This window comes from Neophocaena asiaeorientalis, unplaced genomic scaffold, assembly GCF_003031525.2.
Source record: "Neophocaena asiaeorientalis asiaeorientalis breed wild unplaced genomic scaffold, Neophocaena_asiaeorientalis_V1.1 scaffold71, whole genome shotgun sequence".
Taxonomy (NCBI): Eukaryota; Metazoa; Chordata; class Mammalia; order Artiodactyla; family Phocoenidae; genus Neophocaena; species Neophocaena asiaeorientalis.
Genome location: NW_020175439.1, coordinates 2327706 through 2342227, shown reverse-complemented (window position 1 = coordinate 2342227; position 14522 = coordinate 2327706). Strand labels below are relative to the sequence as shown.

Sequence of the window (14522 nt, the reverse complement as noted above, 5' to 3'; positions counted from 1 at the left end):
GTCAGGGATAAAACACCACGAGATTCTGTTGGCCCATCTGTCAACACTACAGGCTCCCATCAAAGACAATCTTTGGTAATTAGAAAAACCCACCGTCATGAGGCTTAGAGAGATGTCGCATGTTTACCCATCACTCCAAGAACAGAGGGAAACATATTCATGGACAAAGAAGTGACTGAAAACTTGACCTATAATTATTTTTGTATCTTGAGTTAAAAAAGAAATTCGGAACCATCAATTGTTTAAGAAATAACAGTCATCCTATTCTTGGCCAATTATTTGACTTCTCCTAAAAAAACAGGATATTTTCTACTATTTCTTCCTTTTTTCCTTCCTTCGTTCCTTTCTTTTTTTTTTTTAAATGATTTTATTCTCTCTTAATGTTACTTTACTGACTCCATATAGGGGCCCAATGTTATTGAACAGAATGTGAAGTATTAAAAGATATTTCATGAGAAATCTTATGCATTATGCAGGCCTCACAAAATTTAGGGCCTTCAAGCTTTTGCAAACATTAAAAAGCAGAAGTGTTTAACGTTCATTGTGTTTAAGAGTCTGTTCTAAGCCAAGTGCCATGGAGAACTTGGCTACAACTATAATCAGTTATCAGATTCCCCCAGGCCACTTTTTATTAAGATATGAAGAATAAACTGAAAGTGACGAGGAGATGGGGTTTATTTTATTAGGGATATAGAATCCATAGATCGTTTTTTAAATGTTGCTGACACGTCAAAGGAAACTGATAAAAAGAGTGAGGACAATTTTCCAGAGGGGGAGAAACCCTCTTTGGCATAGAGAAGCTAATTGTGTCCTAACTTTTCTTGCCGAAAGGCAGCAATAGATGATATAGCTTCCATTACAGGAAAGAGGCAAATAACCAGAAAACCAGCAACACCAGGAACATTTTCAAGAAAAGATGTACGCTGTTTCCCTTTCCTGAGTCTCTCATTATTAGCCTCTGCCTGAAAACACATCACCAAAGCTGAAGCTCATATCCCAGTTACCACTATAAGTCAAAAAGCTAGTTATGTTCAGTTAATATATGCTCACTATACTGTGTTCAAAGAGGCAAAGAAGCTACAGTTCATTTCAGAATTATTCCCTTTTTTTTTTAGTGGTGGCATTTTTAAAATAATTTATCTTTTTTTTTTCTTTTCTCCTTTGGCCACACAGCACAGCATGTGGGATCTTAGTTCCCCGACTAGGGATCGAACCTGTGCCCCTTGCATTGGAAGCACAGAGTCTTAACCTCTGGACCACCAGGGAAGTCCCTAAAATTAATTTAAATATTGAAATTTATTTATTCATTTGCTCTGTTGCCTGGCACTATGCTAGGCATGAAATGTGGGAAGAAGCAAAGATGATATGCTCTTCAATGAAAAAGAAATAGCAAATCAGAGCAAGCTCAAATGCACTAAAACAGAGATCTAAAAGGATAGAAAATACCTGAGGAAAGGACAACTAACAATTTTAGGTTTTAGTTACTAGGAAAATTCAGCAACTTAAGAGACTTCCTGATAGTTAAGATAATATCTTTCCCTTTAGAATCAGTGAGGTGTCCACACAAGGAATCATAGACTATGGCAAAGTCTTACCTTCTATTTAAATGTTTCTGAAGTTACCTTTTTTTTTTTTTTTTTGGGGTACGTGGGCCTCTCACTGTTGTGGCCTCTCCCGTTGCGGAGCACAGGCTCCGGACGCACAGGCTCAGCAGCCATGGCTCACGGGCCCAGCCGCTCCGCGGCATGTGGGATCCTCCCGGACCGGGGCACGAACCCGTGTTCCCCGCATCGGCAGGCGGACTCTCAACCACTGCACCACCAGGGAAGCCCTGAAGCTACATTTTTATCAAAAGTCATAACCTGTTCAGTGACATTTCTCTCCTTAGGAAATTTTTCTAAAGAAGTAAAAGGATACGTATAAAAAATTCAACATATTTTCTCATAATTAAAAAAAAAAAGAAACAACTTAAATATTGGAGGATGGTTAAGCATATTGTGGGGTATCTTCTTAAAAATGACATATGAAGACTATAAAGTATCATAAAGAAAAATATTTCTGACGTATTAACTTTTAAAAGCAGGTATCAAAACTGTAGACACACTATATTTGTTCCTACATTATAGATGAAATCTGTCAATGTATAGGGAAATAAATAAAAATGTAGGAAAAAAGGGCTTCCCTGGTGGTGCAGTGGTTGAGAGAGTCCGCCTGCCGATGCAGGGGACACGGGTTCGTGCCCTGGTCCGGGAAGATCCCACATGCCGCAGAGCGGCTGGCCCTGTGAGCCATGGCTGCTGAGCCTGCGCGTCCGGACCCTCTGCTCCGCAACGCGAGAGGCCACCGCAGTGAGAGGCCCGCGTACCGCAAAAAAAAAAGAAAAAAAAAACAGAAGTGGGATGGGAGAAAAAGAGCAAGGAGTAGGGGATGCAGGGACAACAGAGGCTATACTAAGAAAAGTGAACTCTGAGAGAGAGAATAATGAAAGCAATGTGGGATTCCTGACTGGATTCTGGCTTGGGGGAAAAACAACAACTAGCAAATACTCTTGAGGGACAGCTGGCAAATGATGAAGAAAGACCATATATTGTATATAATACAACATAGGAATTAACTTTGCAGATGTGATAATAGTATTGTGGTTATAAGAAAATTCCCTAATTATTCAAATGCATGCTGAAAAGTTTAGGGGTGAGACGTGGTTTTATCTATAAATTACTTTGAAATGGTTCAGCAAAGATGAATAGATATAAAGCAACGATACTCCAATGAAAATTAACTTAAAAAAAAGATGAATAGATAGATGAATGCAAAAAAAGAAAAATGAACGGATGGAGAGAAGAAAAAAATGGAGTAAATATGGCAACATGTTGATAACTGTTGGATTTGGATTGGGGCTCTACGGCAGTTAACACATTATTCTATTTTTCTGTACGGCTGAAAATTCTCCTAAGACAAACTACTGCATATGATGCTCTCACAGAAGGGAACATAGGGACAGGTAGAACAAACACACAACAGAGTATGGCTCCCAGTTCCCCCACCCATCCCATACTGGCCAGGCAGACGGGGCCTCTCTTGTCACCTGACCCCAGCCCCGCTTACCTCAATCAGAGCCCCTTTCTCCCTGTCCTCGGATTGTTTAGCACTGTCCAATTCATCATGCATTTCTGAGAGCTGGTCCTGGAGATCCCTGATCTCAGTCTGGTGCTGTTCTCGTTCCATCTTCACCTGGAACAGCCTGGCAGGAAAGAAGCCCATGAGAGAGTTTCTCCTGGCCTCTGCTTATTTTCATCCAGTCTGCTTTCAGAGCTTCAGATTATCAAGCAGAGTCACCTAAATCCCCAAGGAGCCTCCCATTTTCTGTTCTGCACTGAACAGAAAATCACAAACCAGAAAGGCACCGGTAAGAACTCACGTCTACAGTCTAATTGGCCCAACAAGAAGACAAGTGAGAACTCAAACCAATGTAATGGGAAAAGTTATACAGTGACATTTCCTCCCCAAAAGGAGATCACGGGGTACTAGAATTTGGACATAGAAGATAAGGAATCAGGAAAAAGAGCACAACTTTTATAATAAATGTTTTCATTAAAGCCACCCCACTCCCTACCAGCCTACTCCACCCCATCCCCAGTACTCTAGACCAGGAGAGTTAGCAAATTATGGCCCATGAGCCAATCTGGCCCACTGCCTGCTTTTGTAAATAAAGTTTTACTGGAACACAGCCATGCTCATTCATTTATGTATTGTTTATGGTCGTTTGCACAATACAATGGTAGAATTGAACAGTTCCAGCAAAGACCATATGGCCCATAAACCCTAAAGCATTTACTATCTGACAGAAAAAGTTTGCCAACCTCTGCTCTAAATGGAACTCACAACTATTCTACCTTTTATTTTGCAAAGTCTTTACTGCACTCTAAATTTTGATTTTTTTCTTACCAACCTCTTTTCTGAAATTAACCTCTAAGAATGTTTCAAAAGCAAACACTACACCATCAAAATGGCAAAGGTAATCAAATGCTTTTATGATATAATGCCCTGTTTTTCTTGAATTTCCCTCTAGATTTCACTCCTGCTTAACCTCTCACGTAAGGCTTCTGTCATAGCCAGTGGGCTTCATGGCACCATCCATTTTCACACCTTTGTTTCAAATCCTCTTGTCACAGATTTTAACACAACATGATGGCAGGGCCATCTTGGGCTTGTCTTTCCTTCTCTGAAGACCCAAAAGAAGTACATAAGCACTGGTCACAAAATTGGTCAGCACTGGGCTTCCCTGGTGGCGCAGTGGTTGGGAGTTCACCTGCCGATGCAGGGGACGCGGGTTCGTGCCCCGGTCCGGGAGGATCCTGCATGCCGCGGAGCGGCTGGGCCCGTGAGCCTTGGCCGCTGAGCCTGCGCGCCCGGAGCCTGTGCTCCGCAACGGGAGAGGCCACAACAGTGAGAGGCCCGCGTACCGCAAAAAAAAATTAAAAATTGGTCGGCACCATCCAGGACGAAATTCAGAACGTGGGAGACTGTGGAGGTCATGTGACACATGCTTTTTAGAGACTGGGCCCAGGCTGTTTGAGATCTTCCTTAGATATCACCACTCAGCATTCCTTGCTTCTCACTTGGCTGCTCTGAGATCTACTCTAAGGGCTGAAACTTTACAAATATCCTTTGAGGTTACACAAAGAAATTTTAAATTATTAAATTCATTCTGCTTAGCAGGCTACACGTCACCAGTTTTATAATTTTATAAGAATAAGAGGGAGAAAAGGAAGGGTCAGCAGCCCTATAAGATCTGGAAGGTTGGGCAGAATTAAACGGACAAAAAGGATCTGGCTTGGGCTTCCGTGGTGGCGCAGTGGTTAAGAATCCACCTGCCAATGCAGGGGACACGGGTTTGAGCCCTGGTCCAGCAAGATCACACATGCCTTGGAGCAAATAAGCCCGTGCACCATAACTACTGAGCCTGAGCTCTAGAGCCTGCGAGCCACAACTACTAAAGCCCACGCACCTAGAGCCCGCGAGCCACAACTACTAAAGCCCACGCACCTAGAGCCCGCGAGCCACAACTACTAAAGCCCACGCACCTAGAGCCCGCGAGCCACAACTACTAAAGCCCACGCACCTAGAGCCCGTGCTCCACAACAAGAGAAGCCACCGCAATGAGAAGCCCATGCACCGCAACAAAGAGTAGCCCCCGCTCACCGCAACTAGAGAAAGCCCGCGTGCAGCAATGAAGACCCGATCCAGCCAAAAATTAATTAATTAATTAATTATTTTTTCAAAAAGTGTCTGGCTCCATTGGTGCAGGAAACCAGGAAGGGCACAGGCTCTGGACCAGAACTTACTCCTCCAGGTGTCTCCGGAGCTCCCCTTCACTTCCCTCCAGCCGCCGCTGCAGCTCGGCATTCTCTTCTACCTTGCTTTCATGTTGACTTTGGAGTGCTTCTAAGTTTGCTTTCACTCTGTCTCTCTCTTCTTTGATGTTCTGCTGATTCTAATAAGAATATGTGATGTTAAAGTACCTCCACCGTACATTAATGTCATCCCACTGAAGCCTCCTTCTAATCTCTGATGGACTCCATGTCTCTGCACTTAGATTATTAAACAACTTGATGGAACTATGTAATAAAGACATGGGAGTTTGCAACTAGAAAGAATACTAAACACTTAATGAATTGTAATACTTCTAAAAGAGAAACACAAACACAGCTAAATCACATTCTGCTCTTTCTATTACTTAGTCCAGATGTTTTATATACATTTAGTTTCCAATTTGCCTGTCTGAATCCAACAACATTTCTATTACTCTGTCAAAGCCAACATTCTCTATGTCCTTTGGTTACTTAAAAAAGAAGTTCTTTGGGCAGCACGAACTAAATATACAGGAATTTGCTCAGCGATGGGAAGAATGTTTCTTTTGGGAAAAAAATTTGTTTTCACTTCACTTGGGCAACCCAAGGTACTTAAAATATTCTTTATCAATCAAGACGGAACAGAATAAAATAGCATAAAGAAAAATCAGATACCTTGACTTCTAGTTGAAGCTGTCTCTGAAGTTCAGCCACTTCTGTGGTCAACTTGTTTTTCTGTTCCAAGAGATCTTTGACTTCAGATGAAGAATTAGAAGCCTACGATTAATTGCAAAAATATCCTAAGTTAAGTGTTCAAGATGCTTTATTTTTTTCTTGCATGAACATTAACAAGATGACACTCTCAAAAGGATTCGGCTAAAATCCTACAGCAAAGTGGTTGGAAAACTCCAACTAAAAGGGAGGGGAAAAGGTAAAAGCAGAAATCAAAACCAGAAAAGGCAGTGTCTTGGCTCTCATGCACCTGAATCCAGGTGTGAGTCATGCATGAACTTAGAATGAGGTACTTCCTCATCTACTCCTATGAAGCAGACCAGAAACCAACAGTCAACAGAAACACAGCACTTCCAATTTTCTTAGGCCAAATGAGAACAATCTATCTTAGAAATGTAAATCTAACCCAAGGAGGGAAATTGTAGATTGTTCTTTCCCAAACAAAAACTGCCTGCTTCGTGGCTTTCCAATGTGGTCTTAGCCCATTAAGGGAGAGGGTTCTCTTGCACGAAATCACTTAACTGACACCAAAATATAAAACTCCAAAACCTTTGCCAGCAAACAATCAGATTCATAAAGTGAGAGAGAAGGGGAGTGGGAAAATGTGGGCAATTAAGCAGTCACGGCACTGTGATCACAGCCACAAGTCTAAGAACCTAAGTTCATCGTCTCATTATCTGTGGCTTGATTAAGAAGCAGCTGCTGCTTAACTGGTCCCCCGTCCTCTAATCTTACCTCTCTCCAAAAACGACAAAGAAATGAATTTTTATAAATACGACACTACTCATTGCTGTTTAAAGTCCATCAGGGGAAGCCTATCACCTTGGGCCTGAAATGAAAATTGACATGATCTACAAGGTCCTGCCTACCTGGTGCATGGTCCCCATATCCTAGCTCTCTTCTCCAGCTACACTAAACTACCTGTAGTCCCCTAAACACGGGAAGCACACACTTCTTCATATTTTATGTTTTTTGTTCTGTTCCCTCTACCTAGAACTCCCTGCTTCCCCTCTCTGGGAGAATTCTATGATCTTTTGAGACATCATTAGTGTTATCGACTCCAGAAGGGCTACCCCAACTTCCCCAGTTTAGGCTGGATACCCTAGTCTGGAACCACAATGACAATCTTAACATCAAGACCAAAGGATGCATTCTGCAGGAGAATATGCAGGTTAATGCAAAGCAACAGTAATGGTAATGATTTGGATTTAATAGATTTAGCAAAAAAAATCCTAACCCAATTTAAAAAACTGTGTAGAGTTCCTGAAACCTGCCTATAAGCAAGGTGTATAACTTAAAGGTTCCCCAGTGGGAACTGTGTGTGTGCATACATAAAAATATTTTATATATTTATAATATCAATACACAATATATAATAAAATACATCTCTATAAAGGTATCTAATAAAATATGTTTATATATTTTAAATTTTATTTCTACGGATAAATTGAAAAATGTTTTTATTTGATGCCAGAGCAGCAGTCATGGGTTAACTGAGTGCAAGGGGAATACGGAACAGTAGAGAAAAAAGGGTAGTTGATGCCTATAAATATCCTTTATTCATACGTTTCCAAAGTTAAAAAAGAAGCAATAGATCAACTCCCTGTTACCTGCCTCTGGGTACCTTCTTTTCCTTCCAGTGCAGAATTCCCCCCAGAAAGGAAAAGGAAAGATGCCCAAGCAAGAAATGCGGCATTCAAGGTGGCATAGAATTGAGGGACAAGATTTTAGTCGTCCCTCTTACATGCTGCTTCCTTTCATGGCATAAGGTATGTCTACCATATAGTACACGTTCATCAAATAGGGGATGAGTCCTCCTTTAAAAAAAAATCTCCAAGTCCTAACTAAAATTCAGTACAATAAATTAAACAGGCAGTTTTTTTAAAAGAATTTAGCCCCACTCTACTCCTTCCTTTCCCTTCGGCCCATGCTGGTCAGCCCACCAGTCTCTCTTCCGTATTCTCTAGTTTGATTCTCTTATTTCTTATTCTCTGAAGTTTGAGAACTTGGGTCCAAGCCCGTTCATACTTTTCAAACCTGCCTACGATAGCACTAGGGTTCTCCATCCCATGCTTCATTTCATTCGTCCTATTCTTCTTTTCCCTTTCTAAATTTTTACCACCTATTGTTTCATCCTGTTATATTTTATAGATTTTTTTAAAATAAAATTTCTTAAAAACTTTCTAAAAAAAAAGTAATAATAAAGAAGGGCTTCCCTGGTGGCGCAGTGGTTGAGAGTCCGCCTGCCGATGCAGGGGACGCGGGTTCGTGCCCCGGTCCGGGGGAATCCCACATGCCGCAGGGCGGCTGTGCCCGTGGGCCATGGCCGCTGGGCCTGCGTGTCCAGAGCCTGGGCTCCGCAGCGGGAGAGGCCACAGTAGTGAGAGGCCCGCGTACCGCAAAAAACTTTCTAGAAAAAAGGCCGGGGGCAAATTGGCAATATTTAAAACATGCTGTTCCATCTTCGGTACTGCTTACTACTCAGGAGACTTCCCACTAACTACTGTAACCGAAAGTACAGACTGAAGAAAGCGATTTGTTTGCCAGGTTCCATGTGAAATGCCCTCTCCAAAATACAAAGCTTCGCCTTACTTGATTATTTCCTTGTGTGCTCCCTGCTGCTCGAGACTTCAAAGTCTGGATTTTCTCAAAGACCAGGTTGACCTTCCTCTTCGTAGCATCATCATTATCGGTGCTTCTGGAAAAAAACACAATGAGGGCACAACCGTTGGCCTCAGACTATTTTATGTGCCACGACACACAAACAGCAAGCCCTTTAAGAAGATAAATCACAAGAGGCGTGAATTAATTAAGGCTGCAGACACAACCAGTGTGAGGAGAGCAGGATAGATGGTGTATTTTTCTCCAGACAAATTGTTCAATGTTACCACCCGATTTGGGAGAGGGGTTCCCATTTCCAAACATGTGAAAGAGACACAAGCACATTCTAAATAAGCTTGGAGATAACATCCAATAAAAATTTAGTAATTTGTTGCTTGCCTGATTCAAATGACATATATTCACTCCAACAAGGAATCTCTCCTGTATGTGTGTCACGCTAGGAATGATCCACCGTGATCTTAACTTGTTTTCGCCTTTGTTTAAAAAAATAATCCCCCAAGCCAAGGTTGTTAACACAGCTGCCCTTTGTCTAGACTTTCATAGGTAATGGTCAGATAAAGTTCTATTAAGGACTACCTTCCATCACACATACCTGGCACTTAGGGGAAAAAAACTGTTTTAAACGGAGGGGGATCTCTCCCCTTATTTTCTTTCTTTTTTTAAAAATTTATTTTATTTATTTATTTATTTTTGGCTGCGTTGGATCTTTGTTGCTGCGCACGGGCTTTCTCTAGCTGCAGTGAGTGGGGGCTCCTCTTCGTTTTGGAGCGCCGGCTTCTCATTGCGGTGGCTTCTCTTGCTGCGAAGCACGGGCTCTTAGGCACACGGGCTTCAGTAGTTATGGTACATGGGCTCAGTAGTTGTGGCTCACGGGCTCTAGAGCGCAGGCTCAGTAGTTGTGGTGCACGGGCTTAGTTGCTCCACAGCATGTGGGATCTTCCCGGACCAGGACTCGAACCCGTGTCCCCTGCATTGGCAGGAGGATTCTTAACCACTGGCGCCACCAGGAAGCGCAGGGGAAAAAATTTTTAAGTAAGTTTCCTTAAAAAGGTGCCTCCCACTAAAGTCTGTCCCACCAGTCTCTTAATAAATCATGGGCCAAAAAAATAAAAGGATGTAGAGAAAGAATTTTAAATGTTAGAAGTTCTCCTACCTTAATCTTCTCATGGTAAAACCCTTCACAGAAAGACACTAATAAAAGTTCTTAGCTAGAAGAATCTCTTTACTTTTTCCTTTTTCAGAAGAGCCCCTATCTTACATTTTGAATGATTCTGTCAGCTCTATATTACTGACAGAAAATTGTAAGGCACAATATAAAACTGTGAAGTGTTCTGATACCAATCACTATTTGCCAAGTGACTTTCAGTCATGTCAGACTATAAAGCTTTTCTTCTTTTTAATCATATCTGATGAGAGAACTGAAACAGAAACTTCAAATTCCTGGCCTAGAATTCCAGCTCAGTTGGTATCTAAGTAAGGACTGAAAACCAGATTATTCAAACTCATCCCCCCAGATAAGTAAGTGGAAAGCACTGCTTTTAAATGACTCATACATGCTTTAAAAATAATGGAAGCAGGGGCTCCTGGCCAACGTCAACTCTGGGGAGGGGAGGAGGTGTTTTTATTTGTAACTTCTAATAAGGGACGACTGACTACCCCTGTGTGCATACAAACTCAAGGCGACAACACTCAGTTTAAAACTGAATAGGAGACACTCCTCCTATCTTTGAATTTGTTTCTGAAACAGTAAACAATCCTTTTTAAAACATATTCATTTTTAACTTTTAAAGTAGGATGTTCTTCCCCACACTTCCTTCCCCTGCTCTTCACCCTCCTCCACCCAAGACTTAAATGCTGTTATGACAACTCCAGCCATGGAGTCTGCACCCCGAAATGGCTCACACAGGGCAGGAAGGGAGGGTAAAACACAAGGTCTCAGAAAAGAAAATTAAGACGCCCACCAGGAAGGACAATGCTTTTTTCCTTGAAGGAAAATCACTAACCCTTCTTTGAGGTAATTGTAAAGTATCTGCTTGGCCGTCTCCTCATTGGTTTGCTGAGTGAGTTCTTGCTGGCCTTTTAACAGATCCGGTGTGGCCTGGAACACAATGTTTGTTATTAGATCACAGGATGCTCCTTCCAAGAAGGCGGCAAAACCCCGCAGCAGAAGCTTCCAAACACATTCCTGCTTCCCAGAAAGGATTCCTTGGGTAAGGATGCTCATTACAACTGGTTCCACCACTTAGTGGCTCTGTAACCTTGGGCAAGTTACTTAACTTTTTCTCACCTCAATTTTCTCGCCTGTAAATAGAAGTTAATAGTACCTACCTTCATAGGGTTGGTGCGATCCTATAATACATAACAAAGCGTGCCTGGCACTTACCAACCTTAGTATCATTTTTATCATTACCATTATTTTTTACTGTTACTACCAAAACACTAACTGGACCACATAAATAAATTCCATCACTTCAGGATAAACCTAAATTAGGATTAACCTAATTTCTCAGGACAGAAATTAATCCAGTCACTCAATGTCATGAGGAAAATTAATACATCTAAATAAACCTAAGTACGGAGCCTCTTGTTTTGGAAACAAATTCTGCATACTTTCAGATTTTACACATACACGAAAAGAAAAATCGAGCCTCTCTATAGTGTTTGACAAGTTACTTTACAAACAAGAACACAACACGAATCTAGTGGTACTTGAATTTACTTAGAAAACCAAGCGATTAGCAGCAGGTCATAATGTACTGCTAGGGGGAAAACTCTAAAAAATATTACTGATTCAAGGTGGTGCAATTACTGACTCAGGATGGAAGATATGTATTCCTCCAGCCAGGATGTATTGATACACCACTTAGAAGGAACAAAAAGACTCCCACCAGTATTACCTGAGTATTTGAGGTGGAAGTAAATGTCTTCACAGAAATCCTCTTGGTACCTGAGTCCGGGGAAGTTGCTAGCGCCCGATTCTGTAACATCAACGTAGCGGTGGCTGTTTTGATTTCCTCCCCCTTCTTAGTCTGTGCCGGGAGGGAGGATGTGCGCCCAGTCGGACTTTCCTGACCACCTTTGTTTTCTGGAACTTTCCCATCTTTGTTCTGCAGGGGCGGCCTGGGCTGGGCTCCCGGCAGCCTGGCGAAGGCGCGCCCTCCGCCCTGCCTCCCCCCGTGCTCCTGCGCCTGTGCCCTCTGCGGGCACACCTGCGACGGCCGCAGCAGGTGTTCGCTGGACTTGCCCAGGTTTCTGCTGAATTCGGTCAGGTACTCCGAGTTCCCTTGGACACCGAAAGGAAATGCACTATCCACGCTTCGGGACCTTTTCCTGTCTTCTGGGTTGATCCTGTTTCGCTTCCCAGACCTGCCTCTTCTCTGCAGCCCAGGTTTTTGGTCAAATTTTTCAATTAACTGATCCACGCCGGGAATCGACCCCGTATCAATATCCCGTCCAGTTCCGGGCAAGAAGGGGATATACCTTCTGTTCTCATGACGATTCACATTGTCGGCATGGATGGCACATTCTTGGTCATCGAGTAAAAATCTGTACAAAGAGTTGGCCGAAGTGGGAGTTGTGGACGATGAGGATGACCTCCGGGACCGGGCTCCATCCAGCACGGGCCCGGCTGAGTCCTGGCGCCGGAACGGAAGCACGTCGGGCCTGGTTTTCTTGGCTTCCGGGTGGGTGTGCGCGCTGTGGGTGGGTAGGGGCCTCCCGCTAGGGGCAAGCGCCTCCTCTGCCAGCCCCTCCTTGCTGCAGCTCTGAACATTCACGCACACCGAGGTCTGCTTCTTGGGGTCATCAATGACCACGGAGCTGCACAGTCGAATGGCCGTCACGCTGGATCTGGCCAGGTCCTCCGAGGGAGGTCTGGTCGGCTGGGAATGGCTAGGTTTGGACGAGCAAGTCCAAGCCTTCTTATTGTTGGTCCCTTCTTCTGCGAAAGCTTTTAGCCAATTACTCGCAGGAGGCTGGTGATTTTGTAAGTTCAACTCATTTTTTTCAGGATCATAGGGCTGTAAAAGCTCTGGATGCCTCTGAAAGTTCAGCACGGGGGATGGCTTCATGGCTTCCCCTGTGTGATCTAGAACTCCATTCTTGCCCTCAAAGAGAGAGGGCTGTTTCAGGTTTCTTACTGGGCCGGGTGGGGCATATGGGTTTTCGGGCAGCTGCAGGTCTTCTGCACTGTTCTCCTCGAGCACAGATCCATTGCTGGAATGGAGAGGCAGGTTACTCGTCACTGGAGACGGAAATGATGGCCCATTTTCAGAAAAAGACGTGCCTGCCAGACACCGCTCTGCGTTATTGAGGACTATGTAGGGGTGGCCATCGATCCCCTGGACCCGAATACTGACACCGTAGGAGCCCGCCTTAGCGGGCTGGGAATGCCTTGATTTTTTGGTTTCATCACTTGTGAGTCTCAGATGCACACCATATTCCTGCTGCACATGTTGGTATTCACCGAAATACAGCTCCATGGCTCACTGTTGTTCACTACCAGGGAAAATTGGGGTAAAAAGAGGACATTAAGTTAAAATTATATCTGTTTAAATGAAGATTATGAGGGAAGACTTCAAAGTTCAGGGAAAACCAAACACTTTAAAGAGCAAGGACACTTCAGAACCAAATGCTCGTCCAAACAGGCCTTTCTGGATGCCTGTGGGCCCACGTGACCGTGGTGCTTGTCAACACTGAGCTTGAACCCTGGCCTTAGGGTAGATGACTGGCCAAATGACCTGATGCCTTTGGTAGAGCTTAATTATTCTGTTTCTAGCTGACGGGCTGTGCTGGTTGCCATGTTTTCTCCTTAGTTCATTTCCTCACCCTTTATGCTATTTATTTTTAACCAGTAGGATGTTCCAGTATACCAGCATTTGAGAACAAGGTACTTTTCCAAGAAAATAATTAAGAGCTAAGGCGTTCTGATGCTCACCATTTTTCTTTTTCTCTAAACTGTTAATTTTCTTGTCAAAACCCTTTCAAGCTTCTTTATGCACAACCCTGCTTTGAAATCTTTATCATTATTTATTTGGCTACGGTGTTTAAAACATTTTTACTTTAAGGAAGCAGTTGTTTGTGGGACTGACAATGAGAGTAAGTGATTAAAAATAGTTTTCATTTTTTTTTTTAACCAAAAAGTTCAAGTTGGGACTTCCCTGGTGGCGCAGTGGTTAAGAATCCACCTGCCAAGGCAGGGGACACGGGTTCGATCCCTGGTCAGGGAAGATTCCCACATGCCGTGGAGTAACTAAGCCCGTGCACCACAACTACTGGGCCTGTGCTCTAGAGACCGCGAGCCACAACTACTGAGCCCACCCGCCACAACTACTGAAGCCCGCGCGCCTAGAGCCGGTGCTCTGCAACAAAACAAGCCACCGCAGTGAGAAGCACGTGCACCGCAACAAACAGTAGCCCACGCTCACCACAACTAGAGAAAGCCGCGCAGCAACTAAGACTCAACACAGACAAAAATAAATAATTTTTTTTAAAAATTGAAAAAAAAATCATAAAAAAAAAAAACAGTTCAAGTAACATAAGGACCTGAAAATTTTTTATGAAGAACCTGAAGACTCGGGGCTGTTTATTTTGTGATGGGTCCTAATACCAAGAATCACTGCCTTCACCCGTTCTGGTGTGTGGCCACCCTGTCAGAGACTGCATACATATCACCAAGCAGGCTGTCCAGGCCACCCCACACTCTGAGGTTCTCTCAGCAGAAATTCACTTCTGTCACTCTGAAAAACTCCAATAGCCACAGAGATGCAGGAAGAACAGAAACAACTGGTCACAGAAAACAGCTGTCTCATTTCTTTC

At 43.3% G+C, this 14522-nt stretch overlaps 1 protein-coding gene across 2 annotated transcripts in view; it reads right to left on the bottom strand.

Annotated features, from left to right (window-relative positions):
• The window catches only part of CGNL1 (cingulin like 1), a 154433-nt gene that overhangs the window by 86311 nt on the left and 53600 nt on the right, over nt 1-14522 (bottom strand). For both annotated transcript variants that reach the window (XM_024767822.1, XM_024767821.1), the window contains exons 2-7: nt 11603-13202; nt 10709-10803; nt 8676-8781; nt 6027-6128; nt 5346-5494; nt 3106-3241 (exon numbers count right to left, since the gene is read on the bottom strand). In XM_024767822.1, coding sequence (XP_024623590.1) covers nt 3106-3241; nt 5346-5494; nt 6027-6128; nt 8676-8781; nt 10709-10803; nt 11603-13186 — 2172 coding nt within the window. In that variant the 5' untranslated portion in view covers nt 13187-13202. The remainder of the gene's footprint in view (nt 1-3105; nt 3242-5345; nt 5495-6026; nt 6129-8675; nt 8782-10708; nt 10804-11602; nt 13203-14522) is intronic.